General features: G+C 38.5%; 2 protein-coding genes across 4 annotated transcripts in view; both read right to left on the reverse strand.

The window, feature by feature from the left end:
- Nucleotides 1–5,991, reverse strand: part of LOC109051685 (metallophosphoesterase domain-containing protein 1) — a 34,212-nt gene extending 28,221 nt beyond the window's left edge. The window contains exons 1-3 of one of the 2 annotated variants that reach the window (XM_042738926.1): nucleotides 5,495–5,991; nucleotides 4,201–4,585; nucleotides 3,119–3,300 (exon numbers count right to left, since the gene is read on the reverse strand). In XM_042738926.1, the coding sequence (XP_042594860.1) occupies nucleotides 3,119–3,300; nucleotides 4,201–4,367 (349 nt within the window). In that variant the 5' untranslated portion in view covers nucleotides 4,368–4,585; nucleotides 5,495–5,991. The remainder of the gene's footprint in view (nucleotides 1–3,118; nucleotides 3,301–4,200; nucleotides 4,586–5,494) is intronic. The other variant, XM_042738933.1, reaches the window with a different exon arrangement.
- Nucleotides 5,992–6,492: 501 nt separating this feature from the next.
- LOC109051697 (signal peptide, CUB and EGF-like domain-containing protein 1) overlaps nucleotides 6,493–15,229 on the reverse strand; it is a 61,062-nt gene continuing 52,325 nt past the window's right edge. For both annotated transcript variants that reach the window (XM_042738916.1, XM_042738908.1), the window contains 11 exons: nucleotides 14,484–14,594; nucleotides 12,173–12,289; nucleotides 11,317–11,478; nucleotides 11,003–11,206; nucleotides 10,734–10,895; nucleotides 9,958–10,125; nucleotides 9,710–9,871; nucleotides 9,433–9,630; nucleotides 9,192–9,344; nucleotides 9,000–9,079; nucleotides 6,493–8,910 (listed from right to left, as the gene is read on the reverse strand). In XM_042738916.1, the coding sequence (XP_042594850.1) occupies nucleotides 8,758–8,910; nucleotides 9,000–9,079; nucleotides 9,192–9,344; nucleotides 9,433–9,630; nucleotides 9,710–9,871; nucleotides 9,958–10,125; nucleotides 10,734–10,895; nucleotides 11,003–11,206; nucleotides 11,317–11,478; nucleotides 12,173–12,289; nucleotides 14,484–14,594 (1,670 nt within the window). In that variant the 3' untranslated portion in view covers nucleotides 6,493–8,757. The remainder of the gene's footprint in view (nucleotides 8,911–8,999; nucleotides 9,080–9,191; nucleotides 9,345–9,432; nucleotides 9,631–9,709; nucleotides 9,872–9,957; nucleotides 10,126–10,733; nucleotides 10,896–11,002; nucleotides 11,207–11,316; nucleotides 11,479–12,172; nucleotides 12,290–14,483; nucleotides 14,595–15,229) is intronic.

Genomic DNA, 15,229 nt, shown 5'->3' on the forward strand with positions numbered 1-15,229 from the left:
GAGAGCACATTAAAGTTTCATGATGGTTTTCTCTCCAGATACAGACCAGAGAAGGGAGAATGGAGGGAAAACTCCAAAGTTGAGAGGAGAGAGAGGAAAAAAGAAAAGGAGTTAGAAAGGTGTAAACTTTTCTCCCAAGATTCTTCCACCCCACACACATCTCGCACAGCCCACACAGCTGTCACATCACCATTGGGCTAATCTATTATTCATAATGTGGACAGGACAGAACAAGATGGGGAAACTGCCGAACCTTCCTGACCTGAGAGAAAGAGAAGTATAGGCTATTATCCATTTCAACCTGCTTCTCTAACCCTGGTCTGCACATAATGACTTAGAAAAAGTTTATGAGAAACAATTCAAGGACAAATTCATACTCAAATATTCAGCCTTGGCTACACGCAAATTGTCTTAAACGTACAGAAAACAACAGGGAAAAACTTTCAAGAGCTCAAACAAGCAAACTTCATCTCAGATTTGCACTGACAGTCTGCACTGACATAACTTAAAAAAAAAAAAATACTATTTATTGTATTCTTCAGCAAAACACCCAGCCAGTGCAGCAGATTTCAGCCACGTCTATGATCTCCAGAAAGGTTGTAGTATCACTTGTGATTACTGGGAATTCATGTCAGATATATCCTTTTGCACAGTTCTTGAAAGAGCCAAGAAATGATCCTGAAGCATGCTCTCCAAGTCGGTGTAAGCCCGAAGTATACAAAGGGAAGATACCAACACGGTTTCTCCCGCTAGTACAGTCGTTCAGCAGGCAAATGATTCAAGACTGATAAACATACACGGAGACCTGCGAAGATACAGATTTGCTTAAAACCACACAGCTTTAACTGCGCTCCGACACTTCTGCTACACATTCATATATTAGCACTGTTAATTCATGAACATCTGTACTTCCTAAAGGTTTCTTCATTCTAATTCAAATTAATTGGTTGGGCAGACAAACCGGCAAATGAGACAGTGCTGTTATCATTTCTCACATGAGTGAAAAATTTGCATTTTTGTCACCAATCAAAAGACAAAAAAGCTCTTTTCACAAAGAGTAAAAAAATTTAAAAGTACATTATTTAAAAAGGTACTAAATGGGCAATAACAGTTCAGAATGGACATCTACAGTTCACAAGGGTGGTCAAATGGTCAAAAGCCTTACCGACCAAACTTTTGAACAGTAGTGTCAATTAATAAATCTAATTGATCATATATATGATTTTTTACTGCGGAAAGCCTATAAATGAAGATAAAGGAACCACATTATTATGGCAGATTAGTAAATTATTACATAGACATTACAAAAAGTGGCTTTAGAAGACAACTAATTATGTGTTTCCATATCAGTGATCATAACTCTATCAGTCTAGTCCACAGCAATCCATTTTGCAATGTTTTTGTGTATGTAAACACACACAAGACAGACATCTTTGATTGCTGTGACACATCTTACTGTTTATTTCCAGTATCTCACACCATGAGCACCATTTTATTATAGCGTTCCAGATGTGCTGAAACACACAATATAGTAACAACTATAACACAAGATTAATGAGCTATTACGCAAATTTCTGTTATACCTGATAACTAGAGTTTAGATTCAAATTATCCACTATAAAAATAAATAAATTAATAAACAAATTCATGCACTGCCAGACCTCTTCTGAGTTGCTTTTATACAGTGCATCGTCATTCACCATGCCAACTCTGAGGTCTAAGGTGATGCTCCATTATTAAAGTTCCCAAACTGGCTGAAATATTAAAGCTGACAATTCAAGCAGTCTCGAAGAGCCCAGACAAAAAGAGAGGAAACAGATTTCGCAGAAACATCAGAGTGTTGAAACAAAAAGGAAAAAATATATATAACTGATAAGGAAAAAGGCCATGAGACTAGGTTAGAGTTAAGAGCATCACCATCTGAGGAAGTCCATGTGAGACTGTGTGTGCCTGAGTGTGTATTTGCACACACTTTAAAGTATTGTGAGGTAAAAAGTAAATCATATCTCTGAGGATTGTTGCTGGATAAAGAAAGGAAGCATGTGCACTGCGAGTTCTCTCAGATACACAGGTGCAAAGATACAGAGACGAGAAAAAGAACCACGTTATAAATATTTATACAGAGACAAAACGCGAGAACAAACATGAGAATTTCCTTTTTGGCACAGGGACGGCGTGACAGAAAGAAAGAGAGAGGCAGGACAGCGCAGAATCAATAGCGGGAAAGAAGATGAGAAACACGAGCGGGAGTCATAATCTTACTGGTGTCTCCTGCACCCCGCTGACTAACCTCCATCCATCCATCCAGATCTCCTGCTTTCTATTCTCTCTCCTGAAACAACACCAGTCATCCTTCTGATTCTCTTTATTACGGAGCCATTCCCATCTTTTTGGACACGTGTACAGAGCAGTTATGAATAAAAAAAGTATCATGACAATAACCTCTACATGCTTCTGATGGTCTATAAGATAAACATCTTAAACCTCCATAAACATATTCTCCTTGTGATAAAAGGACTTTAGAGGTTTTGCATTCAAAAGTATTTTATCAAAGGCTGTTTATTCAAAAATATATATTTTCAGGATTTCTGATATCATCCATGTTTAAAGTTCTCTGTGCTTTATTGTCTATAGGGATATGAAAATAACAATCTATATTAAATAAAAAAGCTTTTGAGTTTATGAACTCAATTTCCATTTTGTTGACATGCAAATATATCTACTGTAGCTGACATCACAAAGCTATTAATGTTTAGAATGAGCTGTTTTCCATCTGAGTTTCAATAAATAGTCTTTTTGGACTGGTACTTTGTTTTCATAGTACATCAACTAGGCTTCTGCAGATTATTCACAGATCTACACACATCCCACATATCTTGCATGTTCATTTATTATTTAATCAGAAAATGCCTTTTTGCTAAGAATAAGACTGCAGCGCTCTCAGCTCTATTTAATATATTTTATCATATTTAAAGCCACAAAATCAGTGCAGAAAATGCTTTAAAGAGTATGCAGATTTAGTCAGAGATCCTATAAAAGTATTGGGTAAAAATTTTGATCTGATTTTAATTTAAGTCGCTGACAAAAGGTTTCTAAAAGAAGAGAAAAAAAATCTCACCAAGCCAGTCGTTGAACTTCTTGACTTCGCTGGGCAGGCCGAGCTCTGTGAAGTCTCCAGCATGCAGTAAGACGTCACCGTACGGCATCTGAATAGTGTCAGTGCGCGAGTGTGTGTCGGAGATACAGACAAACCGCGTGTACCCCGGGGGCTTGGGGCTGTCGTGGGGTAACGGATCTACCCTGTGGAAAGACAGAGGGGGAGAGAGAGGTGTGGTAATACATAAGGTTATATATCATTCTCTTGCGGCTTCACAGTTGTATTTGCAGAAACGGGTCTCTGAGGGACAAAGCAGAGTTTTGAATAAGAATGGCCCACTTTAGAGCATCTCCTACTGGGTCGACCACACAGACTCTACCGACAACACACACGCAGACATTCATACACATTTGCAAATATATAGTTGTGACCTGTTTTCCTTTGTAAATTAGCATGAATAAAAATAAATAAGAGAAACAATGAAACATGGCCAATTAGGTGGAAAAAATCCACTCATGGACAACAGCATGTGCAAAACCACAAATTTTCTAAAGCAATTAGCTAGTTAGTTCCCTGAACGATTGGTCAAGTCAGGTCACTTTTATTTATACAGCACTTTACAAAATACAAAAGAAACGATGCATATTTCTTCAAATATGAGACAAATTTAAATTATGTTGTAAAGCCGCTCTACAAAACACAACAGTGGCATTATTCAGCTATAGTCATAAGTAAAAAAAAAAAAAAAAATTCTCTCTTCAAGAAGCCCACAATTATTAAAAATCTTTAGCTCACCTGAACTCAATTGGGTGATTTCATAGGGAGCTTTCGGTATTTTAAAAATGCAACGCTCATGGCGCAAGATGCTTAAAAAAACAGCATAATTTTTTATGCACTATGTCCATGGCTGTAGCAATAGTGCTTTAAAGGTGTTGAACATCCCCATGAGAGAGGTTTGACATGCTAACTGACAGATAAAGCAAAGCATGCCGCCAGAAGGCAAACTAAAGTGCTGCTGCTTAAAATCTAAAAAAAAAAAAAAAAAGACACTTTTTGGACAACTAGTCGACCATAGTGACCCATACCAAATGTGAGTTTCTTACATATGGACATGTGGCGGCTGGAAGCGACCCTGGTTGATGTTGTAGAAGGTGAAGGCTTGAGTCGGGTTGGAGCTGTATTCGTCCACCTCTACAACTCCTCTTCCTCCTCTCTGAGACTGCTGCTGCTGTCGTCGGGCTGCCATGATTTCGGAAAGTGTGAAAGCCATGGCAAAACACGCACTATCACTTTCTCTCTCTCACGTGCACTTGTCTGTGGTGCTCAGTTAAAGGATTTCCACTTCAGATGGGCTCAGATGCTCTTGTGCAAGTCTTTGGGACGGTCCAGAACCATATTCAGTGGTTGGCCCACCGTACAGCTCCGCTGTTGGAATAGTGTGCCTGCATGCTTCCCCTCAATCACAATACACCAGTGGCCACAATACACCTGAGGAAAAAAAGGCATGAGATACAAGATAAAGGGAGATGTGAGTGGTGACAGCGGCATATTATCAAAACCCACAATCAGACGTGCGGTTGATGGCGGTATGTCCCACTCTACTGTGTGTTAGCGGCTGAGATCTTACAGCCATGGTAACCATTCTGCCACAATTTCCATTTCTAACAATAGAGTTCCCTGCACTTTCAAGACGGCAGAAAAAAAGATGCGACACAACAGAGACAATTGTCTGGGAAAAAATGAGGACACAAAAGCCCTCTGAAAGAAAGGGGAGCAAAAATTTCTTGAGAAATACACGAGCGCTCAAACCATTTAGAAACACCTAAAAAAAAAACTGTGAGATATGTAGAATGAAAGGAATAACAATTCATAAAGATAGATGATGACTAAGCAAACTAAGTAAAACTACGTGGTACAAGATGATCAAATGAAAACTAAACAAAAATATCATAATTTACTCTTACAATAAACCACTGTGTTGGTACCACACTAAACATATACCATGGGACTGAACGATTATCATACTAATATATATAACATATCAACAAAATATTTTGCATTGTACTTTAAGTAACTACAGAATACTACTAAATGCGACATGTCAAAAACATCACTCTCATGGCATCATGTACAAAAATGAATACCACAATGTGTCCTCTGCCAGATAAACATTGTAAGCCATTAGATAACAAGAAATAAAACCAACACAGAATATCAATGCCAAAAATGAATCACGCCTGTTTAACAAGCGTTCTGGAATGGAATGTATCTATGGTAACCGTATCCGCTTTCCAAACAGAAGAGCATCGTTTATAAAAACACACCCTTATTTATATATTCATGCATATTCAAAAGTATGCAGTGCTGATTTACATACTAGAAATATACTTAACTTACCTATTCAAACTCAAGCGTCTGACGCCGATACGTTTTCTGAGACGCGCTGGTAAAGACGCCTGATAGATAAACGGTAAGAGCGTGAAAACGCAGCGGCTCCCGCTGGTTTGTTTGAACTGAAGTCTCGTGGTGCCCCGGTATGTGTGTCTCTCGGTCCGAGACACTCCCACCTCGCGCTGCTCTGGATCTTTCTCTCCTCCTCTTGCGAATCCTACTATGGCCAAGAGCTTTTCGTCATGTAACGGTAACTTCATCGCTGTTGTTAAAAGAACCGGTTTTGCTGTTCACAGAAAAATTATTCAAAAAATTTGCACCGTTCGCGACGTATTATAATATTATATTCGATAATAATCGATATTAATTTCACCAAATCAATGTTACCATGCTGTTTGCTACTTTTGTACACATTTCAAAATACGTTTGGACGGTTTATATCGTTGTATACGTTACACCTTCTTAAACGCCGGCTGAAGCACTCAAACGCAAACGTTCCACCGCGAAATCAGAATCAACGTCTTTCTTTCAACCAATCAGTTAGGCGTCTACTGGATAACGTCACGTACGTAATTAATATTCATGAGACAAGCCTTTCCCGTAGTAGGATTTGTTAATTCGCTCGAATTTATACTAAACGCATATCAATCTTGACCTGTCTGGTAGGTATGAAAATACGAATATCAACCTTTTTAGTTTATAAATGAGATCAAATATTCTGCAAAAGCACACAAAAACTAATCAATAAGAATTTGCTTGCGAAATCTTGTTGCACACTGCCCCTTTGTGGGGAGACAGCAGCATAATAGTTTGGGATATATTAACATGACCACAAGAGGGCGACAAATCATTCATAATGAGGTTGGGTTACATTAGGGTCATTTTCTCTAATTTTCTTAACCTCAATTTAGTTTTAACCAATTTAACTAATATAATAAAAAGCAACAAATGTTTTAAATGAAACCCAAAGGGTCAGCACAACACACATACACACACACACAGCATGAGATTTGAATGATTTATTAATAAAGTGAGGTCTTAACAATAATTCCCATTCTCTTCTACACACCTTCATTGGGTTGATTTTGTTAGTTCTTTTGTAAAGAGGTCATTTATGATGATGGGAAGCATACTATCAAAGCCTTCCAAACTATCACTAGCCTTCCAGAACAGTCCTGCACATGTTAGACTGTCACCTTGCCCAGCATATTGTCTCCTTCTACTGCAAATATTAACTAATTAAAAATTAACATTTGTACATAATTTACACATCTGTATTCATAAAGCTTACAAATCATACCAGCAGCAGTCTTGAGTCACTCAGTCCATCTGAAGGTAAAAGTAGCTACTTATATCTGTGTGTGAAGCCATCCAGGTGTGTGTATTAGTTGATTTTACATCTCAAACATTTGTCGTCTGCTTTTGTAATGGTAACAGTTCCTCAAGCAGTCACATGTCTTTGTTTTAGTAATCAGATGAGACTATGATTAACGTGATTAACAGACACACACACAGAGATCAACGATATTTTGTGGTTATGTCACAAATCATAAATTTATGTGCTCGCATAATTAATACGGATTAGGTAATGCATTTGTGTGTAATTAGGTAATGCATGAAGGTACGTTTATTTATGTTAAATGCAAGAGTGAATGTGTTTCCTTGTCCATATGTGGATGTTAGAAATACAAGCATGATTAAGTGCTTATATACCAAAGCAGCTTTAGAATGATCAGTCCGTCCCTCAGTCCCTCTCAAACTGGAATATATGCAAAAGTATGCAGAATACTGTCAAATGACTTTCTGTGACTTTATGGCACATTTAGTTTAGTTGTTTTTGTTTTTTTTTTTACTTTTTTCGCACTACTATACAGTCCATAGACTTGCAAAAAAGATCACTAAATCAGTTTAAACAAAATGGGCCAATAATATTAAATAAACTGTACCCGAACTACATACAGACACTCACACTATCTTTTTTTTTGTCTTCCTAAAAGCGCATTCTGCTGATTTGTGAGGGGAAATTACCTGATCTCTTATTTTTTTTTTTTTTAGCCAGTTAACATTCACATACTTCAGTTATGTCATCTGTTTAACAAACAGCCTCTGACTTTCATCCACAGTTCAACAAGAAGAGCAAAATATGTCTCTTTGTGCCCAGCACAAAGGTGATATGTTGTGCAATATATGTGTTAGAACTATGTAATAGACCATAAGACTCTTATCCAAATGGATTTTTTTGTTGTTGTTCTGAATCAAAACTAGTCCATTTCCATGAGTTTATGACACAACCAGCTCAAATAAAAATCTGACTTGCCAAAAATCACCATATTTACAATTTCTCCAAATGTCCCATGCACGATAACAACCAGATTAATGACAAACCAACTGCAACATGTGAAATTAAAAAACATGATATACTGTAAGCAACATTATAAGCAAACCCAGTGAACATTATGGTACTTCAACACTTGTTTTATATTAAACTGCAAAAAACCTTATTATGAGATGATTATTTTGAAATCTGTTTGTGTTTACAGGAGAGGGATAGGTGAGAATATCTTTCTGTATCCTGTAGAGGGGAAGTTTGGACATTTCATGTTTCTACACCCAAAGTAAAACATATCTACACAACAAAAACATTAAGAAAAAAGTAACTTAGATTCCTTATTCTCTCTACAATATAAAATTCAAGTGCAATTGAAGCTCCAAATACTAGTTAAACAACGTACACGTAACACTAACTCTCATACGGACAGGTAGTCTTTGCCTTGTATCTAGTTTTTTTTTCTTTCTTTCATTTGTCTGCCTTGGTCTTTTAAGTTGTGGAAAGCCATTCCTTTTTTCATACAGTTTGAAAAGAAAACTTTAAGTGCACTAGGATATTAAAACCCCTTGTGCACATTAGGGGCATGAAAATAACCTTTTCAAAACAAGAATATATATCTGTGTGCATCTGTATGTGTCCTAATATGCCATAAGTTTGCACATAATTTTTTTGTACGCGCACACACACACACACACACATATATATACATACATCCATATACAAATATATACTGTAGACATCAAACATCCAAAGAGGGCTTTTGCAAAATCAAGCACATAAATATTAGCAAACAAACAAAGACAAAAAGGGACAAATGGACAAATCTCAGACAGGATGAAGGCCAAACGTCTTTATCTTCTTGCAGTAGTGAGGCCTTCTGGGAGCTAGTGGAGAAAAGAGGGGGATAGAGCCGGGGTCGTGGAAGCAATGTTCGGGGTTTCTATTTATACGGCCGTAGAAACCTGGACACTTTGGAACGTAGCAGTTTGATAAAGGATCGTGGGAACATCTCCTTTGATTCCTGCACGGTGTATTTAAAGTAGTTATGAGGGTGAGCCAGCACATCAAACAGAGCTTTAATCAGGTTCTTATCCTGAAAACACAGAAAGAGACAATTAAAAGTGGTAGATGAAGTCACGTTTGACTACAGTTACTTGCTGTAGTGAAAATATATATGCTCACTTTTAATATCTCCTGGTGGTTTTCTGAGGCATAAAGTCGACCGTCTCGAACAATGTCCTCTATGAGTTGCTGGTAGTCTTCTGTAATGACAAACACATTGCTTTCAACAACAATTCAATTTGTATGTGTATGTGATTTGTATGTGAATGTGGGTGCCTAAATGTATATGGTTGTATTCAGACTTTATCTTACCATCGTAAGTGACATATGGAACCTGAAATCCCTTTCCACTGTTTCCCTCATTAGATTTGAACTGGATCCACAGCTTGCGTGAACGGGAGGTGAAGGCGATTGGTCGCTCATAAGTTTGGCATGTCTCATAAGTTGTAATGGAAGTGGGCTGGGCTAGAAAAAAAAAGAGGGGAGGAGCTTAATAACTTGGTTTCTTGCTTGCAATAATTAACCAGCATCCAAAACAACAGGTATACCATACCACTTTTCCTCATGACAAGAACATCCCCACACTCATCCTCAATAGGGAGGAAGATCTCTGGTACAACAATAAGGATGCGCCTCTTGTTCGGAGGGTTAATACTCCAGACGCAGTTCACATTAGACGGATAGTCGCCAGGATAGTTGGGAGATTCAATGTAGCCCATGAAATCTCCCAGCTCACCACCACATAACTGATCTACACATAAAACAGACAGACCCTTGAATTCACTGCTTATTATGTGATCTGTGAGTGGATTTGCAAGAATTGCACTTACTTTTGCAGTGAGATACATTGTTAGCGCCGTCAAAATCTGTAGTGGTGTTTCCAGGGCAGGTGATGCAGTAGTTCTGTCCTGACTCAGACTGGTAGGTACCAGCCGGACAACGGATGCACCGGTGTGTGGTGGCATTATAATAATGCCCGAGAGCACAGTGAACTGGAAATAAGGGGAAGAGAGAATGCAAATTATATAAGCACATAAGAAAAAGTGCTATCCAGGAGTTGCAGTGTTTCCCAGCATACCTTTGGCTTCACAGTCTCTAAAGGATGTGCTGCCCGTGTGTTTAGTCATGAGTCCTCCTCCACAAGGGAAACACAACACACGGCCCGGCTCAGGCTGGAAGGTGCCCAGTGGGCAAGGCTGACACGGACGGAAACCATCAGCAGAGAACTGACCAGCAGGACACTGGCCTACAACCAGAGAATGAATTAAGTAACATTTTCAACATTTAATAACTAAAAATGGAACTTACACAATATGGTTACAAAGTTTGGGGTTGTTCAAATCTGTGGTTAAGTAAAACATATTGTGTTATATTACACTACCACTGCAGAGAAATGCGCAACATGAACATTTAACTAAATAACTATAAACAGAAAAGTGTCTCAACGTTCATCAGTTATGTATCATGATTTATTTTTCATTCCACAAGGGAGAGCTAAAAGCAAAGAGGCCTCAATCAACAGTCAGCTAAACTTAAGTATTGAAGTATTATGAGCATTGTGTGCACTGCAACACGCACGAGAATCGCTTAAAAATGGGTAAGTATTGAGGTGTGGTTGCGCTTGAGCTGCTCTAATGGTCAAATTGAGCTTCTACCAATTGATCCAGACTTTGCTCAGTCCTTCATTTGCATGATAATGGGCAATTCTGGGATTTTCGGGCAATATTGACCCAGAATTTCAAAATGTATTGATTCATTTAAAAAAAGGGGATGGTCTTGCATCAATCAGTTCCAATAATCAATAGGTGTTGCATTACCATCACAAAGCTATTCATTGATTGTATCCACACACACCTCCACACTCGGAGACATTCTTGGCCCCTGCGATGCCCTGTCCCTCGGTGCTGGGGCAGGGCTCGCAGGACAGCTGGCCCTCTCTGTCCTGATAGGTTCCTGGCGGACATATCACACACTGTTCCTGTTCTCCGCTGTAGAACGTTCCCACACCGCAGCTGACTGGGAGACACATGAACACACAGAAACGCACCCAGACACACACAGACTTATGAAACTGTCTTCAATACACCAGATCAGAAAACAAAAGCGTTTCCCAGAATGCTCACCACACTTCCCGTCGGTGAGGACCTGTCCTATACTGCAGGTCTCATCTCCCTCTGTCTGGCGCACGCCACGCTGGGCCACCTCGTACGCCGTGCCAGAGAACTGAATGTAGAACTGCTGCTTACTGATGGACTTCCTTAGTTGGCGCATGGCATTCTGCATCCTCTGTTTGGTCTTCTCACGCACACAGTCCACATTACATGATTCTGACACATATATAAATATGAAAACAATCACATTTGTATTCTAAAGTCACAGATGGCATGACACTGTGAACACAGAGAGAACTAATGTACACGCATTAAGGCAATGTTACCTGAGGCTTCCTCTTCTTTCATTTCCATCTCAAACTCCGCTGTGATGTGGGAGACTTCTTTGGATGGAGACTTGCGACCACGACGGCGCTTTTTGGAAGAGTCACACTTCAGATTCACAAATGTCACCTCACAGTCGTCTGTGCAGGGCAACTGACCAGCTCCTGAAAGAAAAGGAAAGATAAATGGGAAAGAAAAATGAATGTAATAAGGAAAGGAGAAGAGAAAAAGTAAGTGAAACAGGAAACAATAAGAAGAAAGAACGGATACAGAAAAGAAATGGAAATGGGTAAAAAGATTAAATAAACGAGAAAAAGGAAATAAGAAAGAAAATGGAAAGGGTGAAAAAAATGATAGGGAACAGAAAATGGAAATGGAAAAAAGTAGAGAAAAAGAAAAAGTGAAAAGGAGAAGAGAAAATAATTGGAAGAAAACATGAAGGGGAATGCAAAAAGAAAAAAGGAAAGGAGAAAAAGAGGAAATAGGAAAAGAAACCGGGGAAGGCAGAAAATGTAAAGAGAACAAGAAAAATAAGTAGTGAAAAAAGGAAGAAAACAGGAAACAGTAAATAAAAACAAGAAAACAAAAAAGATTAAAGGAGAAGAGAAGAAGAAGCAGGAAAATGGAGAAAAAAACAGGAATCAGAAAAAAAGTAAAAGTAAAATGATAAAAGAAAAGGAAAAGTTAAAAGGAAATTAAATGAAAGGGAAAATAAGAAATTAAACAAGAGAAAGGAAAGGAAAGGAAACAGGACAAAGAAGAAGAGAAAAGGTAAAAGAAATGAGTTAGACTATACACATTTCATCATTTTATGAAAACATACTTTTGAATGTGCAGTGTTGGTGTGTTATTTCTCACCCTGAAGGCCCTGTTTTCCCATTTCCCTGTGTTTCTCTTTATTGCGGGGTCTCAGGTGGCACTTGGCGTCTTTGATCCTAAAGCGTGCTTTCTGCTTCACAGGCTGGGCCAGCGTCTCTGATGGACAGGAAATCGGCAAAGTCTCACTTTCACTTGCATGGTTTGGATAATAATCATGGAAAACAACAAAATATAAGACCTTTTAGAAATCCAACATTCAAACACACTAAATCTGTCCTGTGGGCTGAGCCATTCCAAAGTATTAAAAATGTGAGTATTTAGTTTAGCACAATAAGTCCAAAGTCAGTGAGAGAATGACGGGAGACGAAGGGCCAGGAGTTGAAGTGAGAACACACCGTGGTTGAGGACTTCAGCTGGTCTTCTAGAACCATATCGAGCGTGTGGCAGTTTTGGAACTGGCAGTAGAAGTTTGGTAATGAACCTTTCAGCAATGTTTTTTTTTTCTTACTTCAGAATGTGTGAATCGAGCGCGAACTGTCTGTTTACTGATTCTCTCCGGGCCCTGTGTAGAGGCCCTCAGGTGCCGCTGTGGTAGAATCTCGTCTGTGTATTTCAAATCTGTCAGCATGTAGATGTGCAGCCAGCACAGAGTCATTTACTCAGGTTCACAGCGTTCCTATGTATGCCGTCCAAAACAAGAAGCGATGTGTGTGTGTGTGTGTGTGTGTGTGTGTGTGCGAGAGCATTTCTAAGCAGGCTGTCTGTCTGTCTGAGTCTTGCTTTGCTGTCCAAAATCTACACAACGAACCACATGGGGAATGTTGAATTCTGAGAGCTGGGAAAGAGAGAGTACTGGGGATAATAGTAGCGTGTTTCTGACCTCAGCAGGGTTGAATGATGGGACCTGTACTAATTCTCTGAGCCCTTTTTTAGTGATCCAGTGTCTGTCATGCAATGTAATGGAGTCGAACAGGTCATGCTACATGAGTCGTTTACAGTTGTCCTGTCTGATCTCTGCTGGAGAGGCAAAAAAGCCAGAGAGGCATTCTGGGACAAAGGCAAGGGCATCTGAATGTCTGCACCCTTAGTGAACCGAGAGTCTGAGATGTAAGACATACTAGACTTATGGTGCATGGAAATGAAGGGAACGGAAAGGAAACAAGAAAATGAGAGGAGATAATGGAAAGCAAACAGAAAAAAGGAGAAAAGAAAAAGAAAAGAGATACACCTGAGCCTATTAGAAAAAGGAAATGAAAAGGAAACAGGACAGGAAAGGAAAGGAAAGGGATTAGGAAAAAGAAGAGATAAAGGAAAGGGAATAGGAAATGGGAGAAGAGATAAAGAAAAGGAAAGGAAACAGGAAAAAGCTGAGGAGAAAGGAAAAGGGAAAAAGTCAAGGACATTGGAAAATAGAAAAAGAAGAAAAAAAGAAAAGAAACGGAAAAGAAGGAAGGAAAGGAAAAGTGATAAAGGAATGAGAATAGGAAACTAGAAAAGAGATAAAGAAAAAGAAAGGAAAGAAAGAGAAACAGGACAGGACAAGACAAGAAAGAAAAGGAAATAGGAAAAAGAAAAGATTAAAGAAAGGGTACATAAAATGGGAGAAGAGATAAAGAAAAGGAGAAGAAACTGGAAAAAGTAGAGGAGAAAGGAAAGGAAAGAAAAAAGTAAAAAAAGAAATGAGAAAAGGGGAGAGGAAAGGAAACAAAGGAAAAGAAAAGAAATAGGAAAAGGTAACAAGAAAATAGTGAAGAGGAAAAAATGAAATAGAAGAAAAAGGAGATGGATGTACTGAAACAGAAAAGGATCAAAAGAAAAATTTAAGAAAGGGGAAGAAAAATAAAGGAAAAAACTGAAACTGGAAAAGAAAAGGAAAACAATACAAGAAAAAAATAAAAAAATAAAAGCAAGTAAAGAAAACAGAAACATTTGGAAAGGAAACAAAAAAAGAAGACAGAGTTTAAAGAAACGATAAAAGGGAAAGGAATAGAAAATATAGGAAACAAGAAGCAGTAGAAGAAGAAAACGAGGAAAGGGAACAAAAACAGAAAGGAAAGAAACAAGGTAAAAAGGAAAGGACAATGAAACAAGAATTGGGAAGAACTGAAATTGTAAACTAAATAAGAGAAAGAAAAGGAAATAGAAGAGAAAAAGGAATGGAAGGAATGGAATGGAAAAGCAAGTGTTTGGTCTTATGAGAGCCTATGTGAATCGAGTGATGTAGTGCACTATATTTTGCAGTGCATACTATACTTTATAGTGCATGCTAGCTTTGTAATGCATGCTAGACTACTGTCTGTAGTGCATACTTGACTGTTCAGTACAGGATGTAGACAGATGTAAGATGTACCTGTGCAGGTTTGCATGGAGCTACTGCCGGAAGTAGTAATGTTCCTCTTCACTGGAACTTTACCTGCCTGGACAGGTACACCGCAGCTCAGAGTGTAACTGTTCTCAGAGTCTAAATCACACACACACAGAGAAAGCGTTTAAACAGATGTTCCAGATCCAGGTGCTGCATGCACCTGAGTAATGTTTTGTAGTGTGTGTGTAGGATGTATGTGTGTGTGTGAGTGGAGAGGTTTGGCTGTCAGGATGACAGAGTACTGGGAAGCTGTCTGGAGAGTCATTGGCCTAACTTCGGCCTTACCACAAATCGTCCAATGGCAGGCTGAATATTTCTGTTGGCGTGAGGCTACAGACCCCGGTTGAACAGGATTAAAAGAGGTTTTATACAGCTTTAGTGCTCACTGTGTGAACCCGAGGAGACCATTAACACACACACGTACAGAGAATCCAAAAGTCATAAACACACACACACACTCACAAAGATAAATTCTCATATAACCAGATTCACATGGATCTTAATTACAGATGAAAATGTGATTTTATTCATTTTATGAATTCTCGTACTTACTATTAAGATGCACTTACGATAAGTGCATAATTATTTTTGTGCTGCATAATAGATTTTATAGTGCATATTAGCTTTTATAATGCACACTACTTTCTGTATACAGGTACAGCATTGGCAACTTTTTTTTATTGTTTTCAACATAAATTTAAATCATATAATTATACATATAATTTTATTTT

This window comes from Cyprinus carpio, chromosome A4, assembly GCF_018340385.1.
Source record: "Cyprinus carpio isolate SPL01 chromosome A4, ASM1834038v1, whole genome shotgun sequence".
NCBI lineage: Eukaryota > Metazoa > Chordata > Actinopteri > Cypriniformes > Cyprinidae > Cyprinus > Cyprinus carpio.